Below are 19,270 nucleotides of genomic sequence, written 5' to 3'. Positions count from 1 at the left end.
TGGTCGGTTGGTTAAACATATTTATTTAGACTTTTTTCCGCTTAACCATCAACTAACTAGTTGTGGCAAAGTGGATGCCATCTATGCTGAACTAAATTAACTGCATTGTTTTTATGCCGCAGCTTTTTGAAATTGAAGCTTTTTGCACAGTTTTAAGTATATGCGGATATATGTATGCAGAGGTGCGCAAATAATTTTAAGATTGTGTGAGTAGGTAAATATATATGTATATACATACATATTATAAGTATGCATGCACACATATGCACTTGTAGTATATATATATTAGCGCCAGTGAAGAAGATGCTGCATTGCTGTGCAGAAATGTGTATATATATTTTGCACACGGTTGTTGCGAGTACATTCACGTTTGCACCTACAGATGTATGCATGTTTGCAAAATGAAATAATTGCAGATGTTGAATACCTACTTCTTTTAATTTGTTTATTTTTTTGCAAGCTACTTTAAGGTGCGGAAGGCCTACGCTGCGCTTTTTGCAATAGTTTTGCGAGCGTTTTTTTATATTAATTTTTATTTTTATTTTTCTTCTCTTTCCAGTTTTGCAGCGTATTTGTTAAAAATTCATGCCGGCATTTTTTGTAGATTTGAAACGCATAAATGTTTCGAGTCTTGGTGTGGCGCGCCATTGAAGATGAACTAATTTTTCATGCGTGTAGTTACGTGCGAATATGTGTGAATGCAATTAGGGATGCAAACGATGCATCGATATTTTTGAAACATCGATAATATCGGTTCAAAATTCGATGTTTGCCATCGATGTTTACAATTTCCTAAAATCGCTAAATTGACGATACATCGATGCAAGTTTCAGCGATGTTTTAACATCGACTTTAGTGTGATTCAGACTTGAATTCACTTCACCCGAACGTGTTAAATTATTAAAATTTTATTAAAAATTAAAATTTTTTGACTGGCCATGAATTTTATTACTTATTCTTTTGGGGAAAATTCAGAAATTCCGTGTATACTCTTATCTTTCGATATTAAAAATGCGTACATAATCATTAAAAAGGGACCGGGTTCCCGTTGAAATTTCAACGAATTTGGGGCTTGGAACTTTAGGCTCGGCGAACTTACGACGGCATGCATTTTTATTATATTTATAGGAAGGGCAAAGGAATATTAAAGAAATACAGGGAAATACATCCATATGTAAGTATTTTTCTAATTGAATTACAAAGAGTATGAATTGAAAAGTATTAAATTTTCCTTTCAATGTGACTACAACCTAACAAATTTGGAAACATCGGAAACCATCGATATATCGATGATTTTCTGGCGATGTATTTTAGCATCGATGTTCATTTGTCCGATGCATCGAAACATCGATGTATCGATGTTACTCCCCAAAATTTGCATCCCTAAATGCAATGCTATTGAAAAAATTGCAGAGATTAAGTATTATCGTATGTATGTATTTAGGCAGCAGGCTAATATGCGTTGAAGTGGTATATTACTGCATAATATATGTATGTACATATTAATTAACTCGACTACCTACGGTTGAACCTAAACAATTCCTTTCATGGTCTGTGTGATCTATCTGGAAGATTTTTATGTTCATTATTTGTATGTTGTATGTATGCAGCAATGTAATTAGTGACTTTAATGTCAGAGGTGTTGCGCTTTGGAATCACAAATGTCATCGTTTATTTGAGTTTTGGCTAGGTGTTAATTGCTTTTGGCGCGCTTAAGCTTGTTGCATTGACACTCTTGGGTTGATGCGGAAATCGTCAAATACAAAGACAATAATAACATTAACCCTGTCGCGAAATTTGTAGTAGACTAGTAAAATAGCTTACTTTTGTCCCACTTATAACTAACTAACTTTTAACTGGTTTCAAAGTCATGCAGTTCTGAACAGAAAAACTGTGTGAACTTTTTTTGTCACAAAGGAAAACCAGACGTTCTCTTTAAAAAAATAAAGCGCCAGTTATTACCTGTCGAAAACTTTAAATGCTTAAATAAATTTTTAGAAGACTTGAAACAAGCACCAAGTATTTTTTAACACTGTGAAATTGCAAAATATAACTTTTATAGTTGTTTACGACATACAACAATACGACACTTACAACACACAGTGATATTTGATACCCATTTTGTGCTCATAATTTAAAAAATTACTATATTCACATGAATCTGAAGTCAAAATAAAAAAAAAATGGTCGATCCAATATTGCCTCTAAAATCTCAAACACAATAATTTTGTTAAAAATAATAACAAGTAATAGGCTTATGTTTTATATTTAAGAGTTAATTGGGGTCGCTAAACTCGAATATGAAAGTAAAATAAATGTGGGTTGGAAAATATGTATTAAATTTTATTAAATTAAATTCAAATCATCATATAATCATGTGTACGCGTATCTTTCACGAAGTTGGTTGAAAAGAATTAATTTAAAAAAATCATCTTCAGAAAAACTTTTAATATTATATGGTACAAAATCGCGCTTTAAACAAAAGGTCGGCCATGGTCAGATTCAATATTTAGTATTATAGTTTTAAATAAAATTATCTTGAAATAAACATAGAATATTTCACTAAATATTAACCAGTTAAACATATTAAAAAATTTTAAAACTAAACCTTATATAGAACTAACCTATAGAAGAAAGAATTTATAAAATTAAAATCGATTATCCCTTTGGCTTTTGGCGCTCTTTTAAATTTTAGCATTGCGTTTTTACTTTTCAGAGCACTGCGTCAACTGAATAAGACTTAAAAATGAATATAAATATGACTCGAAAAAGAGTAAAAAAATCAGAAGAGTGGGTAATAAAAGACTCGCCAAGAAGAGTCGCGGGCAGCGTTTCATTAGTTGCGTTCCAGATGCTTCACGATTTGCAAGTATTTACAGGAAGCCATTCCAGGTGACCACCTACCATAAGGTTTATTAATGGAGAAAACAGCTGTTCCTGCATATCCTGTAAAATCTGCAAACCGTGAAGCATCTGGAACGCAACTATGTTCTACCGACAAAAGAGTCTTTTATAATCAGAATATGAACGCATTTATGATTATTTTAATCTCGCGGAGGACTTAAAAAAGACTCGAATATGATCAATAATTTCAGAAAATGCTGGATGGGTGTTTTCCGTTCTCCGGAGGTCGACTTTTGTATGTGAGCTTAAATTCATACATCAAATGAGCCTCAATATGAGTCGTATTGGACTCTTCTTGGCCCCATATACGGCTCATATATGTATCATTTCAGACTCTTTTTGAGGCTTTTATCGGCCTTATAACTGACTACATTCGGACTCTTATTTTAGGTTTTTCTTCGAGTCCTATTAAACGCACCATATTTGCAAAGACATTTAGCAAAAACTTCTTTCATATGGCATACAAACATACTTACATACGTACATATGTACATTCTAAGCTGCATTTAATAGCAGTAGCTGCAGCAAAATGTTGTATATTTTTTGTTTTTTTTTATTATTTTCAATTTCTGTATAAACAAGTTAAGATATATGTAAATTTCGAATCTTTATTGTTTTTATTTTCACTCAAGTGGCTGGCTCATAACTTGGATCAAACATGACAGTGGATGTATACAGAAGTGTAATCGTTTCGGCTTACATATACATATATACATGTGTATGTAAATATTTCAATCGAGCTCTGTACATTAAAATTCATAATCATATTATTGCCTAATCATAAGAGCTGCATGAATTAAAGCGCCCAAGATTGTAAGGGCCTTTTCTTCGGATTGATAGCTGAGATAAATATATTGGGATATATGGGCATAAATATTTCAACAAGAATGAGAAGATTTTTTGAAGAAAAAAGAAGAAAGGGCCCTTTCATAATCTGAAAACCACTTCTACTAAAATGTAGATTTAGATTTATTTACAGATTTTTGTTGTTATGGAGTTCTGTTAGAAAAATGTATTATTTATGTATGTACATGGTCTCTTGTGAAGCCAAACAATTATTCGATATGTATATATGTCCAAGTCCGTGTCAGAAATAGAGATGAAAATGTAAACAAACATACGAAACGCATACGAAAGAAAATAATCAAAAATACTTTCAAGGCCTCTTTGGTCATTTGTCGCATGAGTGCTTGCATGTTTGTGGAATGGACGACCATATCTGTTTACATATGTACCATATATATAGTATAAATACACACATACATATGTGTTTGTGTGCGATGCATTTGCTTGTTTTTACCTACCTCATTTGTTCATTGTTTACTTTTTGCAAAGTTTTCTGTTATGCAATATTTATCAACAAAAAAATCAAGTGACCATACAGCTATAAAATTTATATCCCTTGCGCAATGCTGCAGATGGTGTCTGCTGTCACGTTACACAATATTTTTTTTTTATTTATTTTTGATGAGAAATGTCATTGACCTTCTAGCAATGTTATATTCTTTGTAACACCCAAACCTGCGTTCGGAGATCCACTAAAAATCTGACTAAAAATTAAATTTCATAAAAATAACAGTAAATAAATTTTTATTTTCACTTCTGAACTGCAAATAATAATTTTTCAATATTCGAACACTGGCATCTGGCACCAGTTAAGATGCGAATCTAAACCTAAAAGATTTTCAAATTTTATNATGTTTGTGGAATGGACGACCATATCTGTTTACATATGTACCATATATATGGTATAAATACATACATACATATGTGTATGTGTGCGATGCATTTGCTTGTTTTTACCTATCTCATTTGTTCATTGCTTACTTTTTGCAAAGTTTTCTGTTATGCAATATTTATCAACAAAAAAATGAAGTGACCATACAGCTATAAAATTTATATCCCTTGCGCAATGCTGCAGATGGTGTCTGCTGTCACGTTACACAATATTTTATTTTATTTTTTTGATGAGAAATGTCATTGACCTTCTAGCAATGTTATATTCTTTGTAACACCCAAACCTGCGTTCGGAGATCTACTAAAAACCTGACTAAAAATTAAATTTCATAAAAATAACAGTAAATAAATTTTTATTTTCACCTCTGAACTGCAAATAATAATTTTCAATATACGAACACTGGCATCTGGCACCAGTTAAGATGCAAATCTAAACCTAAAAGATTTTCAAATTTTATACATTTCTTCTTCCATTAAAATTCTTTACTAAGAATTAAAAAAAAAAAACAAAAACACTTTAACGAATGCACAGATAACTCAATTTAAAAATGTAATTTGCAGTAATCGCGGTAAGAGCAAACAAAACGAAAAATATTATGCAATACATGATTTTTGGTATTACCCAGTGAATCCCAGATGTTATTTAGGGCAAATGTGAAGAAAAACAACAAAAAAAAACAGGCGCGCGCGCTCATTGAACTCACAAGCCACACACATATATAAAAGTTATGTTCGTGCAATGGCAAGCATCCAAGCAAGGCTGGTAGACATCCAAATCCAGTTATCATGGCACCAGTCAGATGAGTCAGCNAAGCCACACACATATATAAAAGTTATGTTCGTGCAATGGCAAGCATCCAAAGTNTTTTTGGTATTACCCAGTGAATCCCAGATGTTATTTAGGGCAAATGTGAAGAAAAACAACAAAAAAAAAACAGGCGCGCGCGCTCATTGAACTCACAAGCCACACACATATATAAAAGTTATGTTCGTGCAATGGCAAGCATCCAAGCAAGGCTGGTAGACATCCAAATCCAGTTATCATGGCACCAGTCAGATGAGTCAGCGAAAATTGCAAGGCATTTTTAAGACTGTTATTACTTTTGCTTTCATTACAGAAGAAACGATTGCTGCAATTTATTTGGTGCTGGCGAGTTGCTCGCTTAAGTCTTTTGTTTGGGTGCGGAAGATGCTCGTTAATATGTATAATATAGTGAGTGTGTGGGTAGTTTGTGTAGACAAACTTATACTTACACACAAACTATTTGTAAATTAAAGCAAAACTTTTGCCATTGTTTTTAAGTTGAACAGTAAAAATTATTACTTTAACACAAACTTCAGCAAAGTTTAGGATATTGGCGCTGCCTGCTGTCAGTTGAAGTAACCATTCCAACTGTAGAGGGTCTCTAGCCGGTTAAACAACTTCAACGCTATCAATTGGCAAACAATACAAACTTGAAAGCTTTTTCAAACTCATCGCCATGTTTGTAGCTTAATCGGTAAAATGAACAAGATGAAACTGCGCAGCAGTTTGTTACAATTGATTATGTGAGAGGAAAAAGAGCTGCCCATCGGAAAAATTCACGATTTGAGCCGGTGAGTGGTTATTCAACTTTTTATGCCAGTTTATTTCTGCAATGGATTAGAAAATTATGGAAAATCTCTNAGCAGTTTGTTACAATTGATTATGTGAGAGGAAAAAGAGCTGCCCATCGGCCAAATTCACGATTTGAGCCGGTGAGTGGTTATTCAACTTTTTATGCCAGTTTCTTTCTGCAATGGATTAGAAAATTATGGAAAATCTCGGCTAATATCGGAAAGGAGCAGATTTAAATATTATTCTGTTCCAAACAGAGACCGAGCCAAGTATGGTTGTTATAATAAAAAGTACAACCAATTTTTGTTAATCCTTGTACTTTAATATATTTTTGTTTTTCAGGCACTTGTTAAAAGTTGAAGTTATGATTTTGATGCCAATATTATTGGCAGAATTGTGTTTACTAAGTATAAGTGGGCAGGGTAGCACAATGTACTTAATTATTTTGAATGTCCCGAAATACCGAGTATGATAGCATGCACATAGAATTATAATGGCAGTTTTCTCAAATTGCTTTTAAAATTTATCTGACGTTCAAGCATATTTTTTTAGAGCTAAATTTGTGTTTAAAAGGCAGATAAATGTTAAAATTGACTTGAGAAAATGGCGTGAAATAAATGTAATGAAGTAAACCTTACTGGTTTTCACAGGAGTTAATACTGGGTATAAAAGTATTTAGTATTTATGGCTTCAGTAAAAACTGTATGGAAAAGTATCGATGCACCCGAAACTCCCAAAATAGTCCCAAAAATCCCTAAATGCACCCGAAAATCCCAAAAGTATCCCGAAAATCCTGAAAACTCTGAAGTTGCCCCAGGTAGTATAACAAGAAAAAATTCTTCACTTTTTACGAAAAAAGCATCTCGAAAAGTATAACAAGAAAAAGTCATCAAAATTGTCAGTTCAAAAATATTGCGTGCTCAAATATTAATAAGTATACATACATATGTATGAAACTAATATTTTGGCCTGACTCTGGTATTAGGGTGTTTATGTAGTATCCTGATAGGTATGTATGTACCAAGGTAGCAACATTTACGTGTATTTTGTTGTTGCTCTGATAGCTTACGTATTAAATAAATGTTCAGCTTTTTGCAGTATCGTAGTAGGCCATGTGAAATAAAAAAAATATTAAAAAAAAATTTAGACTTTATTTCATGCTAAATTTATTTGGGTCCAAAGCATCGATACAACTTTAATCAAAGTTCTTCATCGAGTTCTCTGGCATTTGAACCAGCAACTGAGCTAAGGACTACAAAAAGCAGATATAACTTCTACTAAATATATGTGAAATATTTTTGTTTTTAATTTTGAATATTGCTCAGACCAGGGATTGAGAACCTTACTCCTGAGAATTCAGGAAAAATAGTTTTCTTGGATAAAATAATTACCTTGACCTTTAAAATGACCTACAAATAAAGAAGGTTTTAAAGTATTTTCCTTTTTGTACTAAAACCAGTATGCAATGAACTTTTAAAAAATTTTAAACATATATGTATTTCTGCTGTTAATGCCTTAAGGAATCCATTTCGATGGTTAGAAGAACCGAGGAATGCCTTTGAATATTTTTAGTATACTTTACAAGATGCTTTTGGGTAAAAAAAAAAACAAAAATTTTCAAAAAAGCTATTCAAAAGATTGAACGAAAAATTTCCGTTACTTCTAAACCGACTTTCAATAAGAAAATTTTTGGAATATTTTTTTTTTTACCTAAAAACAGAATGCGATGAATATAGAAAAAATAAATGGATTCCTTGACACATAAACAGCAAAAATTAGTATTTAAAACTTTTTAAAAAGTCAATTGCAGACTGGTTGCAGACCAAAAACGAAAAAATTAAAAAAATTCTCTACTCGAAGGTCGTTTCAAAGGTTAAAATTATTCCTTTATCCAACGAGAAAATTTTTCCTGTATTCTCCATTTTAAAAGCTTTGAAATACCATTACATTTATTTCGCCAACTTTTCTCGTTATAGAGACATTTGAATTTTTCTCCAGTTTTTCAAAAATTAAACACTTTGCGGCTCTTATAGATTTCTAGATTTTGAGAAAAAAGTTCTCTGCGATATACATACATATGAATGTGAACCCTTGTGCGTTGGCGACGGCGAATACCGCATACGATGGATCAAGAGGCTGTAGTATTAGCTATACGGCACTGTATAGGTCATCTCGTGCGTCATGCACTCATACGCTCCCACCCTGTAAGTACTTACACATATGATGCGGTACAAGCTGGTGGACCTCTTGGGGCGTACATTCGTCGGGCGTTTATAGCGCCACTTAAAATAAAGAAAAGGAATGCCGCAGGGTCTAGCCCATCTCAAGCTCTCTACCAGTCCCCAGTAGTTACTGCATTCTGAGTTTACTCAATCAGTACTTAAGAGTCTCTATGAATAACAGATGAGATCACAAAATTGTTCCGGTATAACACAGACATTTTAGAACCCTTCTAAGTATTGATAGCTTGTCAGCGACTCCATTAGACCTGATCCTGCAGTAGCTTTCCAGCTCTTGCTGCTTTTATGCTCAGACCTAAGAATAAGAATAACTAATTTCTACCTACATATACGTACATGCACTAGTTTATGTTGAGACAGCAAGTACTTGACTTATATGTATGTATGTACAATCTACCATGAACTTAAATATGTACATCTTTTAACTTTGTAACTGTATGCTAATGCTCGTAATTATGATAAGTGAAAAAATCGAGTTGAATTAAAAAAAAAATAAAATAAAATGTACTTGGTTTAAAGCTCAAATTAGTGGCAATTTCCAAGCCAATTTAATAGCCAGACCCTACCAACACATTGATGATGTAGCATTTTCCTCACAAGCCTCTACTAGCAGTCTGCATAGTCACTAGAGTCAGCATAGGAAGTTGTCTACAAATCTAGGTTAACAAGCCTTCTGCTGTTTTATGTGTACATATGTATGTACATATGTATATATAAGTATAGAGTCTACTAACTATTTTGTTTTTTTCTTAATTTTTCCCCCAATTCAAGCGATTTGCTAAGTGTGTCTGTTTTTGTTGTTGAATGAATATTTAAAAAAAAAAAGAAAAACCCGCATTTTATCCAACACCGTTGAGTTTCAACGAACAGCAGGCGTCTCACGCTTGACATTTCTTGCGTTGCAGCGCTGCAATGCCGGAGCTTGAAAATTTGAGGCGTTGTCAGCTTGCGGGATGCCATTTCCAGCGTCGCGATCACAAACTCATTTATTCAGTTTTATTTTACAAATGCTGTTTTGCTTAGTTGCTCAGTTTTTTCATGTATTCTTGTGTAATGCTGGTGAAGAGGCCGCCTAAGATGTTCATGTACGTATGTATGTATGTATATATGACAACATTAAAAGCTTCTTACATTCTGTGGAATTGTCATAAAATAAATTACTTGCGTTGGCAATTTATTTGATTTGCCATGCTTAATAGTTGCAGCTAAAAGAAAAATATTAAAATTACCGGTGGTTGTATTTATGGATGAGGATTTTGCAATGACCACCTACAATTATATTTGAAAATTAGGTTTTGTTATTTTGCATTTGTTACCGCAAATCTTAGAACTGAGAACAGTCATGCGGTTTTAGTATTCAATACAGTGTAAATAAAACGAAAATTTATTGTTAGATTTTTTATTGAAAATATATTGTGTACTAAATATTGCATTAAACTGATATTTATGTATAATTTTCACTGATCTTACCTAGATTAAATTAAACTATTTGGCGAAAAGATCTGGATACACTAAGCTAAGCCACTGTACAAAGTATTAACATTATTAACGATTTACTAAAAAAGGGATACTTCTGACTTAGCCTTGTTTATCTAACAAGACGAAAATGGACGAAATTAAAAAAGTGTTTGGTGCACTGGCTAAATTTTTATTAATTTTCAGAATGATAGTTGCCCAATGCAAATTCGACCTTGGGAGCTCGGAAAATGTAAAAGTTACGAGCGTGTCGTTGCATGTCCATTGGACATTAGGGTGGTTAAAAATAAGTAAAGTCGGAATTTTAATGCTCTCACCCCCTAGGATTCGTCTAAATCGAAAAAATTTACCCCTCTTTTTTTATTTCGAAATCAAAAGATATTTAGAGGTCGCTCAAAGCAATCCAAGTTTCCCACGTATTTTGTATGGCGGAAAAAAATTTTTCCTTGAAATGGCTTAGAATACTAGAAAATCGATAGTTTTCTATCTAGTGGTTTATTATATTATATTTTAATATTAAACGTTTTTTATAGGTCCCCCAAAAACCACAAAAAATGGAAAATGGGACCCATAAAAAATCGCTGGTATTAAAAAAATCGAAAAAATAAATAATTGTGTATTATTACTGGAAGTTTCCTGAAGAGAAACAGAGGTTCTCTGATCGGAAAAATATTCATTTTCTAGAATTCTATACATTTACATTTACACGAAATATAGTTCCCATATAAAATAAATGGGGAACTGTGAGTGCTGTGAGCGACCTCTAAATATTTTTTGATTTGGAAATACAAAACAGGTGTAAATTTTTTCGATTTAGAAAAATTCTAGGGGGTAAGTGCCTTAAAATTCCGCACTTACATATTCACATCCATTTCTGGACCACCCTATTCCATATGCTAAGAACAAAAATCTATTCAGCGTTCAGCCGAATAAACTCGTTAATTCGGAATTATCTCGGGACTCAACTGCAGTTGATCCGGATTAAGTTCTGCAGCTAGTCCTCAAAATTAATACGGTTAAGTGATATTTTTGCTGAAAGCACTGGCAAAAACGATCAGGTGTTGTCTATTGCGCAAGTAAGTAAGCAAAGCAAGCGTGTTTGGCTGCTGCGGTAGTCGAGTGGTGAGAGTTGCGTACTGCAATTTCGTAGAACACAGGCTCGACCCTCGGTTCGAGCGATTGCCAAGCATTTTTTGCTTTTACGCTTATATTTTTTATTGAAGGGATAAATAGATGAAGAAAAGTATAGGGAAAAGGTAAAAAGAAAAACAAAAAACAAAGATGCGTAAAGATAGAAGCAAATAGAAAATTTAGGTAAATTTAAACTATTTATATAAGAACAAGGTGAAGGTGAATATGTAGATAAAGAAAAGAAAAGACATAAAGGTAAAAATTAAGATACATATAAAGGAAAAATATGAGGATGAGTGCAACGATGAGAGTGAAGATAAAGATAAAGGAAAAATTTTAGGGTAAAGTAATTATAAACAAAAAGATTTAGATATAGAAACAGAGATAGGAAGAACTCACTACTCATACACTCACCACATCTGAACTTTCCACTCCTTAATTCACATCACATGACCTGAGATAACATGATTTAACATTGCATAATATGATATTACATGCCATGACATCACGTGACAGGATATCATATGATACGGAATCACATGACATGGCATCGAATGATATGTAAGTTGGTATAAGTGAAGCTTCGCACTACATTAGGCGTGTTTTATTTGACGATAAATTTAAGCTATTACCTTATTTTGTATGGAAGACTTACCGAACATAACTATATTAACTAAGTCTACCATACAAAATAAGCTAATAGCTTAAATATTCTCGTCAAATAAAACACGCCTATTGTAGATCTAAAAAAGAGAAATGTTCTTACTTAAATTTTAAATACACTCACTACATTATATCTGCGTACGCCCTGTTTTCTTTTTAATATTCACTATGTTTTGCAAGCTATAATTTTATTGTTTTTTTTTTGTACAAAAATATGGTTTATGCTTCAAACAAAACCATGTAAGTCAAAGTTTCAAACTGTATATAGAATTAAGGAACATTAACGAATTTTCATCAAAATTTTAAACTTTTTACTAAGATTGTTTTTGAAATTTTTAGTATAGCAATATATAAATTTGAAGTGGATAAGAAATAGCGTAGATTAAAAATTTTTTTTCCCGGCAGCACTACGTATTTTCTTTCATATAAAGTAAAAAATTCGACCATACCTTGCATGAAGGAAAATGCCTAGAGCCATGAGCGCAAAAATTATTAAAAATCAACGCGATTTCCTAGCTACTTGAAATTTGTACATTATTATACTAAAATTATATAACTGCATACCAAAATTAAGAATTAAAAAAAATAAATTTTTTAATATGAGTAAAAAATTTAAAATTTTGATGAAAATTCGTTAAAAAACAAGGGTGTACGCAGATATAATGGAGCGAGCGTATGTACAGATATATGCATAAGTATTTATCCATGTACATACATATGTATAGCGCCTTAGTGCGCTTAGCTACGAATAAGGTATCTACAATATTTACCCTTTTTAAATGTCTCATTGAAGCTAGAATTCTGAGAAGATCTTCTCGTATACATACTTCTTCATATATCATTTTCGCGACATCCTGCAACCAGATGTGCTATCTTAAAGCCAAAAACCGCACACGTTAAGTTTAAATAAATTCATTTACTTATGTACATATGTATGTAAATAATAATAAGAACTTCCACGAATTAAGATTTTTGTCATGCAAGCAGAGTCACTCACGCCCAAGCAGGCAGCCAACCAGTTAGTTCATCAACCAACTTCGTCTATGCGCTGCAGAATTTAATGTCTGGAATCACGCAATTCCATTTCCATTTCATTGACTGTGCAAAACCAAAGCGGTACATGCAGAATAACTTGTTGCTCTAAAAGTTGCTGCACCTATTGATCGTTTTGTAGATGACACTCTACCGCATACATTACAATTTTAGACATCGTAACCATCTTCTGCAGTGTCTATGTTGTTGTCGTCGCCGTCGTCGTAGCCGTCTCAACTTTTACTGCATTTCATATAAATCAACTTGACATATCAACTAGTTGGCATATGCGTTAACCTATACTCACATACACAGGTGTACATATGTACGTATGTATGTATATAAATATATTATTTATGTATATTCGTAGGTTTGTATCTCAATATCTGAAAGAGCGTTTCTTCTTGTCGCCGCTATTGCTAGCCTAGTGACTTTTAAATGGTCAACAAATCTACCGTTTGATGGGAAGAAGATTACTAGCCAATAGCAAATAGTTAACTCTGGTCACGTGCGAGAATCAAAGCAGCAAGGCTCGTAAATGTCAAATGCCATTTGCATACAAAATCACGTGGCCGTTGAATATATGCAGACAACCTTATACACACCCTTACATAACTATGTATTTATGGAAGTACTAAATATGCACAAAAAAAAGTAGTTTTGAGTATGCACTTGAATTAAAATAGGAAAGCTCAGTACTTTTCGATTCTAATTGAATTGCACGTTTGGTTGTCAGGCGTTGGCGTCTGGACCGTTGCCTTAAATTTGACGGTCATTGGACTTTTAATGATGTGCCAAAGTGTTTTGCCACGCATATTTGTTGAGTAAGAAGTTTGGAATGTTTTTCTGTTTAATAGCATCGAACAGTTAATTATTAGTGATTTTGGCTACTTCGATATATGAATTTCAATTAAAATAGCTTAGTATTGGTGTTTATTGCTTTCGGAGGCGCAACTTTTTGTTTTGTTAATTTTAATTAGTGTTGCATACATTTAGGAGGACGTTAGTGGTAGTCAAGTGCACTCTACATTTGGTATTTAAAAATGCTTATCTTATTATGTTAAAGTTTAAACGACGAATTCTTGTGTATACATGCATATATAAATATATATCCACAGGTTTCTTTTGATGAAATTTTGTAGTCAGATAATATTTTGCATTTTAAGGTTATCTAAACAGGGCCGCTGAAGTTTAGTGGTTAGAAGTACGCATTTGAATTCCACACTTTCAGTCCGAACGGAGACTTTATTTTTATTTTATTATTATTTTTTTTTTGAAAAGCTCTTTTTTCCCGTCAGAATACGGTCGGAGGTTTGTCCTTGCCTGTCGAGGGGTGACTAATGCATTATTATTATTAATAAGTAGGCCTTATCTCCAAGAATATTCGTATAAGGTGGCCACCTTTTCGAAAGTAGTTGCAAACTAAATAAAATATCATAATATGGGTATAAAATGGAAAGTAATATGAAAATTCCCAATTCAAATATCCTTTGACAGGGTTGCCACCTATTTTGCATCATGTGCTTATTTCATTTTTTGTTTAGAAAATTAAAATACAATATTACTCTTTATGGGTACTAAAATAAAGCTCTTAAACAATGCCCATATAGTAAGCGTTATCCCTTTAAATATTAACGGACTTTCGTACGTGTATTTCTTCAAAGCTATATATGGATGGTATTGAAAATGGGCCAAATCGGACGATAACCCCGCCTACTTCTCATGTAACAGTAGTTTGCTAAAATAAATAAATTGCGATATTTTATTAACTATTGAATCTTATTCACTCTAAATTGATATTAACAATGACATTTTTTGGCGGAAAGTGAGAACATTATACATTTTTAGTAAATGAACGTATTTGACTCTATGAAACCATATTCAAGTAAATTATGTTTGATGGAGTTCTCGTCTGGTGAAATACAACAGAGGGAGAAGACTATGCTAGTCGATAAGCGAGCGAAAGCAACAAAATGTCCTCATTGGAAGAAGATGACCATTAGGATCATAGCCGTTAGCGTTATGCTTAATACAGCGCATCTCAACATCGCAGGTAAAGCAGCTGTAACGGTTGCTTAACTGACTCGAGATCGGGAAGCTCTATTATTCTTGGAGTATTCGATTTTATTACTTAGCTCTTTCTCCACGAATATCCCATCAAGAGATAAGAGAACGAGGATTAGCGGTTGTAAGGAGGCATCGGCAAACATTTACACGGATGGACCGAAGCTAATGGAAAGATCGGTATATGGATATTTTTCCAGGAACTATCAATCAACCCTAAATCTAGGCTTTCAGATCACTATGGTGTTTTCCAAGCTGTAATCAACGAAGCAGTTGATCGGCTGCTACTGCGCGTGATAACGGTAAGGAAAGTTGATATCTACTCCGGCAGTCAAGCGGCAATCAGAGCGTTGGGCTTGCTTATTGTACTCCCAAAACTAGGAGGGTAATGCCTTGCAGTCGCATCGGACTATTAACTTGTTAGACTAGTATGAGTGCACTGACAGATCACTATCCGATTAGAATTCACGAAGAGAGATTAAACATCATATGGGACCCTCAGCTTTTCCTCTTAAATGGCCCAGCTTTCACAAGAATGCGGTTTAGACAACTGGGATTGTACTTTCTAACCAGCCCGGCGGATCGCTCTGTTTTCGGCACGCAGCTATTTTTGTTTAAACTTAGGTTAGACCTCCTTAACTTAACCTAACCTAACAGAGAGACGCCCATCGATTTATTTACCAAGCGCCAGGCACAGGCACCGGGCCGGTTTTTCAATGTCTGGCTATCACTACTTGCCGGTGAAACATCATTATCGACGTTTTCAACATCATTCATATAACATGTGATCGATAAAGCAGTCGTTATGTTTAACCGGAGCTTCTACCTGCGATTAGTGCTAATCAGACATTGAACAACCGGCCCTAAGTGTTGTATTGCAAAATAAGAAGAAGACATATATATTAGCGTGGGGCTGAAAATCCGCTTTTTTAGAATTCTGATTGGTAATACCAAAAATATTATTCATTATGCTTTAAAAAAATCTGTGTGAAATTTGGAATTTTTTAGTCAATATCCTTGGCTCGCCTAAGTCCATCAAAGTTCAATATGCTTAAAAAATAAAAATTAATTAATAAATGAATTAATACATTTTTTTTTACTAAAATTGCAATAATCTTCGAAAGTATCAGTCCTACATAATTTGGTATATGTACCTTTTTTGAAGAGAATCGAAGTTAGCTAAGAAAAAATTTTTTTTAGTACTTGAACTTTGATGGACTTGGACGAGCCTAGGATATTAACCAAAAAATTTCATATTTCGCACAGGTTTTTTTCAGAGCATAATGAACCATATTTTTGCTGTCACCAAACAAAATTCTAAAAAAGCGGATTTTCGGCCCATGTATGTACCCAAAATAAAATTGCTAATTTATGCCACGATAAAAAGTATAAATACGTGCCGCATATGACCTAAGAATGGTGTCCAAAAAGGTAAGATGGCAACCGAATCGAAATAGTTGACAATGTAGTTTCGGTCACGACGCATTTATAAATAATTTTTGCAGGAGTTTGAATGAATAAATAGCTTAACTTCCAGACATATCAAAAGGCATCTCTTTATATGGTAACGTTGGCAGTGATTAAAACACTAAGCATTTATCGTTTTGGGCGTAATTGTTGCCCGATTATTTTGAAAATTTAAAAATATTTCTTTCCTGAATATTTCAATAAATATCTGCCTCCAACGGATGGCATTTCGCTGGGTATTATCAAAGAATATAAAAAAAGGAAACTCTATACATAGTTTGCATCTAATTGGATACCTTTTCTGAAATTGAATATTCAAAGAAAAATTCAACTCTCAATGTCAAAAAAATTTACCGCGAAATGATATATATTTTTACTAGTATTAGTATGCTTACATATGAACGCATTTTCTCGATCATTCACTGATGCTTCCAATGAAAGATGACATATCAATGGCAAGACATGGGCGAGTCAAGTGAAGTAATAAAATAAGTAAACCACAAAATGCCGAAAACTCCCATCTAGACAAACCACAAAAGCGAGGCATTTAAAACTACAAATACACTTACATACACATGAGTATAAACATAAGGGTGCACCACTCTCCATACAAAAAAAAAAGAGAAACAAAATCGGTAGGTAAGGTTTTTCCATCGGAATTATACAAGTTATAATAGTTTAAGACAGCCACCAAAATATCTCGGTAAAATCTAAAGTTTTAATCCGCTGGTCCCATCTGGAAATACCTCAAAATTCGATTTTTTGAATAAAATTAGTTTTAAATTATTATTTTTCTAAAAAATCACTTATATGTTGGAACAGTTTAAGCTTATAAGGTTTGCATAAAAATGTATAAAAAATGTTACAGCGGCATCAAAATAACGATAATTTTGGTGGCATTTTTAAATCGTGAGCTAAATTGTAATATTTTTTCGAACTATTTATTTTGGCGGAAGTTGTAAAATTTGACACATTTTATATTTACGGTGAAATTCCGCCACATTTTGTTTTTTTGGTGATACACCCTAATGCACATGCATATTTGCATAGGCCTTATGATCGCAGTTAATTGAATTTACTAAGTGGCGCGATCATTGTCAAAAGGCGTATTAATGTGCTTGCACACTCGTAAGTCGACGAGCTTTGGCCTTTAGGTGGTGGTAATTCGAGTACCAAAAAAACAAAAACAAACAAACTATATAAAAAAAAAACGCAAGCACGCGAGTTATTTGTGGTAATTTGGAAAAGTGCGTATCGCATTTTATCACTGACATGCCAACGACTCGGCTGATGAAGATAGGCGGGTAAATATTTGCTTATGCATATTTGTATGTGCGTACATACATACGATTATCATTGTGGTTATTTTATTAAATTAATATTAAATTCCACGCCGTTGTTCATGAAAACTGCACGAAAAGTGAGTACAAGGGCAATTTGTGGAGATGATATGCGATAATGGCAATTTTTACTTAATCGCTGTTCAAAAACTGATTCCGAAGAAATGAGTCAGTGTTGAAGGTCGCAGCAGGCGTGTAGGCTGCCTTCGAGGGTTAAAATAAAATTGACTGGATTAAATAATATGCTGTTTGCTTAAAGTATATTTTATATTTTATTATTAGTCATTTTATACAACTATTTATACATTCGAGTTAAATGCTATTTAAAATATTATTTTATAAACTCTACATATTTGTTAATAATATAAAATTTTACAAACGATATGTATGTACATATGTATGTATGTAAGTATGTTTGCTAATTTGGAGATTTGTAAATTACATAAAGTTGATCGTTGTTGATCCGAGTTTATTTACATATTGCTCTGCCAAGTGAGACATATTCATAATTAAAGTTCACAGTGCAACACACGCTCATGTATTATTTTGTTTTCATTTATTTTTATTTATCATTAAATGGCAGCATTGTCGTTTTTTAATTACTTAAATTTATACAACTATTGACTTATGGTTTATTAACCATTTCGCAACTTATTAACTTAGTTAAATGTAATACTTAGCGCATACAACTTAATCGGTTTTTCATTTCTCTTTTCTTTGAGCTTTTTATTTACTTATATTTTGCAGCAAATAATGAACTCATTCATTTAAGTTTTTTATGCAGATACTTCCTGGTTTTATGCTGGCGGTAATGGCAAGTGTTCACCTTCTGGCTGGAAGCCATTCTCATCGGCCACGTAGCGCAGGGTGATGAGGTTTCCTTCCGGATCCGGGTAGGAGTATAAGCCTGTCTGCACTAACACCAACTCTTCGTGCTCATCAATCACCTGACCATCGGTGGATTCCTGTTTTGGCACAAGAATTCTCTTCAAGTAGCCAGCGTTTTCGACCTTGATGCCATTGGATGTTTCGTAACTGAGGACAGAGAAGAAAGTATGTAGTACATATGTATATGTATATAAGATTGTCTTGGGATAAAAAAATTAAGTAAAAAGAAGAGATGGCTTAAGGTCATCTATTTAAATAGCTTGAAATAATATTGTAATTTTTTTTTTTTTTTAAAGAAATTATAAAGTCTTTCCCGAATTAAGCTAGGAATCCAGCTCTCAAGAAACATCACAAGAATTTTTCATTATTTTTGTTGCTTATAAAATTACTTTACCTTTGCTGTAAATTTTCTTGAAGATATAAAAGTTATTAAACTAATTTAAGAAATTTTAACAGAAAAAAATTTTTCTTTTCCATTTTGTGAGCGTTATTTTATATGAAATATTCCATTTTCTTGAGAGCTTGAAACAGCCCTTTATTGACTAAATCCTGTAAATCAGAATAACTTCACCTATTTGACAAATTTGAAATTTTTTGAAGAAGCAAAAATCTGTTCAAACGTATGCATGTACTATAAGTAAATAATTGTACAGTATTAAAAATAAAAAAAAAAAAAAAAATCTACCATCAATAAAAAATTCTCCGCACCGTGCGACAAAAAACAAAAAAAA

The 19,270-nt window shown here is 33.0% G+C and overlaps 1 protein-coding gene across 1 annotated transcript in view; it reads right to left on the bottom strand.

Annotated features, from left to right (window-relative positions):
* Nucleotides 1-18,206: 18,206 nt before the first annotated feature.
* LOC108361617 (endocuticle structural glycoprotein SgAbd-4-like) overlaps nucleotides 18,207-19,270 on the bottom strand; it is a 5,305-nt gene continuing 4,241 nt past the window's right edge. Inside the window, exon 2 of the mRNA XM_017614269.1 lies at nucleotides 18,207-18,686. Within this exon, the coding sequence (XP_017469758.1) occupies nucleotides 18,449-18,686 (238 nt within the window). The 3' untranslated portion in view covers nucleotides 18,207-18,448. The remainder of the gene's footprint in view (nucleotides 18,687-19,270) is intronic.

This window comes from Rhagoletis zephyria, unplaced genomic scaffold, assembly GCF_001687245.7.
Source record: "Rhagoletis zephyria isolate East Lansing unplaced genomic scaffold, Rhagoletis_zephyria_1.1 Rzeph_scaffold_00806, whole genome shotgun sequence".
Lineage (NCBI taxonomy): Eukaryota > Metazoa > Arthropoda > Insecta > Diptera > Tephritidae > Rhagoletis > Rhagoletis zephyria.
This window is presented reverse-complemented; position numbering and strand designations above follow the sequence as displayed.